Source organism: Egretta garzetta, unplaced genomic scaffold (genome assembly GCF_000687185.1).
Source record: "Egretta garzetta isolate BGI_Z169 unplaced genomic scaffold, ASM68718v1 scaffold245, whole genome shotgun sequence".
Taxonomy (NCBI): domain Eukaryota; kingdom Metazoa; phylum Chordata; class Aves; order Pelecaniformes; family Ardeidae; genus Egretta; species Egretta garzetta.
In genome coordinates, this window is record NW_009259721.1 from 842,203 (window position 1) to 843,232 (window position 1,030).

General features: G+C 56.4%; 1 protein-coding gene across 1 annotated transcript in view; it reads left to right on the plus strand.

Moving 5' to 3' along the window:
* Positions 1–850: 850 nt before the first annotated feature.
* The window catches only part of RHOC (ras homolog family member C), a 13,456-nt gene continuing 13,276 nt past the window's right edge, over positions 851–1,030 (plus strand). Inside the window, exon 1 of the mRNA XM_009639395.2 lies at positions 851–925. Within this exon, the coding sequence (XP_009637690.2) occupies positions 919–925 (7 nt within the window). The 5' untranslated portion in view covers positions 851–918. The remainder of the gene's footprint in view (positions 926–1,030) is intronic.

Here is a 1,030-nt window from a genome sequence, read left to right on the forward strand (position 1 = left end):
TGGGGACGGTGCAGTTTGTCCCCCACGGGTTGTTCCTCCAGGGTGGCCCTGGGCTGTGGGTCCCGAGCTGTGGGCACCCCCCAGATGGGGCTCCCCGCTACCCCCAGGCAGTGACTGACCCGGGCTGGGCTGGGGTGAGAGCCTGGGGGCTGCTGCCCTGTCCCGCCATCCCTCCCCACGTCCCCCTGCTCCAGCAGTGTCCCTCTGTGGCCTTGCTCTTGGAGCGGCCACTCTGTGTTTTCTTCAAAAAAAGGAAAAAAGTTCCCTTTGCTTACTGCTGAGCTCATTTTTAAACATTTATATTAGGGGGGCTTGCAGGGGAGGAGAAATAATTGTGTAATGTCTTAGGAGCAAGGGAGCATTCCAAAACCATGACTGCGCGGCCCTTTCCAGCACTAACAATCTGGCAGCCAAGTCTTCCCAGCAGCCTCCAAACCCCTAAATCCAGCCTCAGCCTCTCGACCCCCCGTGAAGGCAGCAGCGCGGTCCCCAGGTTGCTTCGCAGGGCGCATGGCGCGGGGGGTGGCCTGGGAGCGGGGACCTGGCTGAGGCCCCGGGCCGGGCAGCAGCCACATCCCCAGCGAAGCGTTCAGGTTGTGAAACCGGAGACGGGGAGGTCGCGGCTTTGGCCGGCTGTATTTCACTGAGACCAGTTGCACTTTTATTTTCATTTTCCCAAACGCTTTTTGGTGTCCAGACAATTCCAGCTTAGGTTCAGCTGCAGGAAGCACAGCTACAGGCTGTGTGGGATTTTACGGACCTTAAATTGAATCCGTGTGCCTGACAGCTACAGCTTCTCTAGGGAAACGTTTTTCTAAGTGGAAAATAAGCCAAGTCACTGTCTTCCAACAGGTTATCGGGAGCGTTTAACCAGGCTCACCTCCTAACTCGCTGTTTGCACTGGAGAGGCATATTGACATGAAAAGTAAGGAATGTATTAGCAAATATCGATTGGCCCCGGGGCAGCGGCAGTCAGGCGTTGCTCAAGTACAGGCATCTGCTGAGGTTGGGGCACGTTATTTGAAGCTTT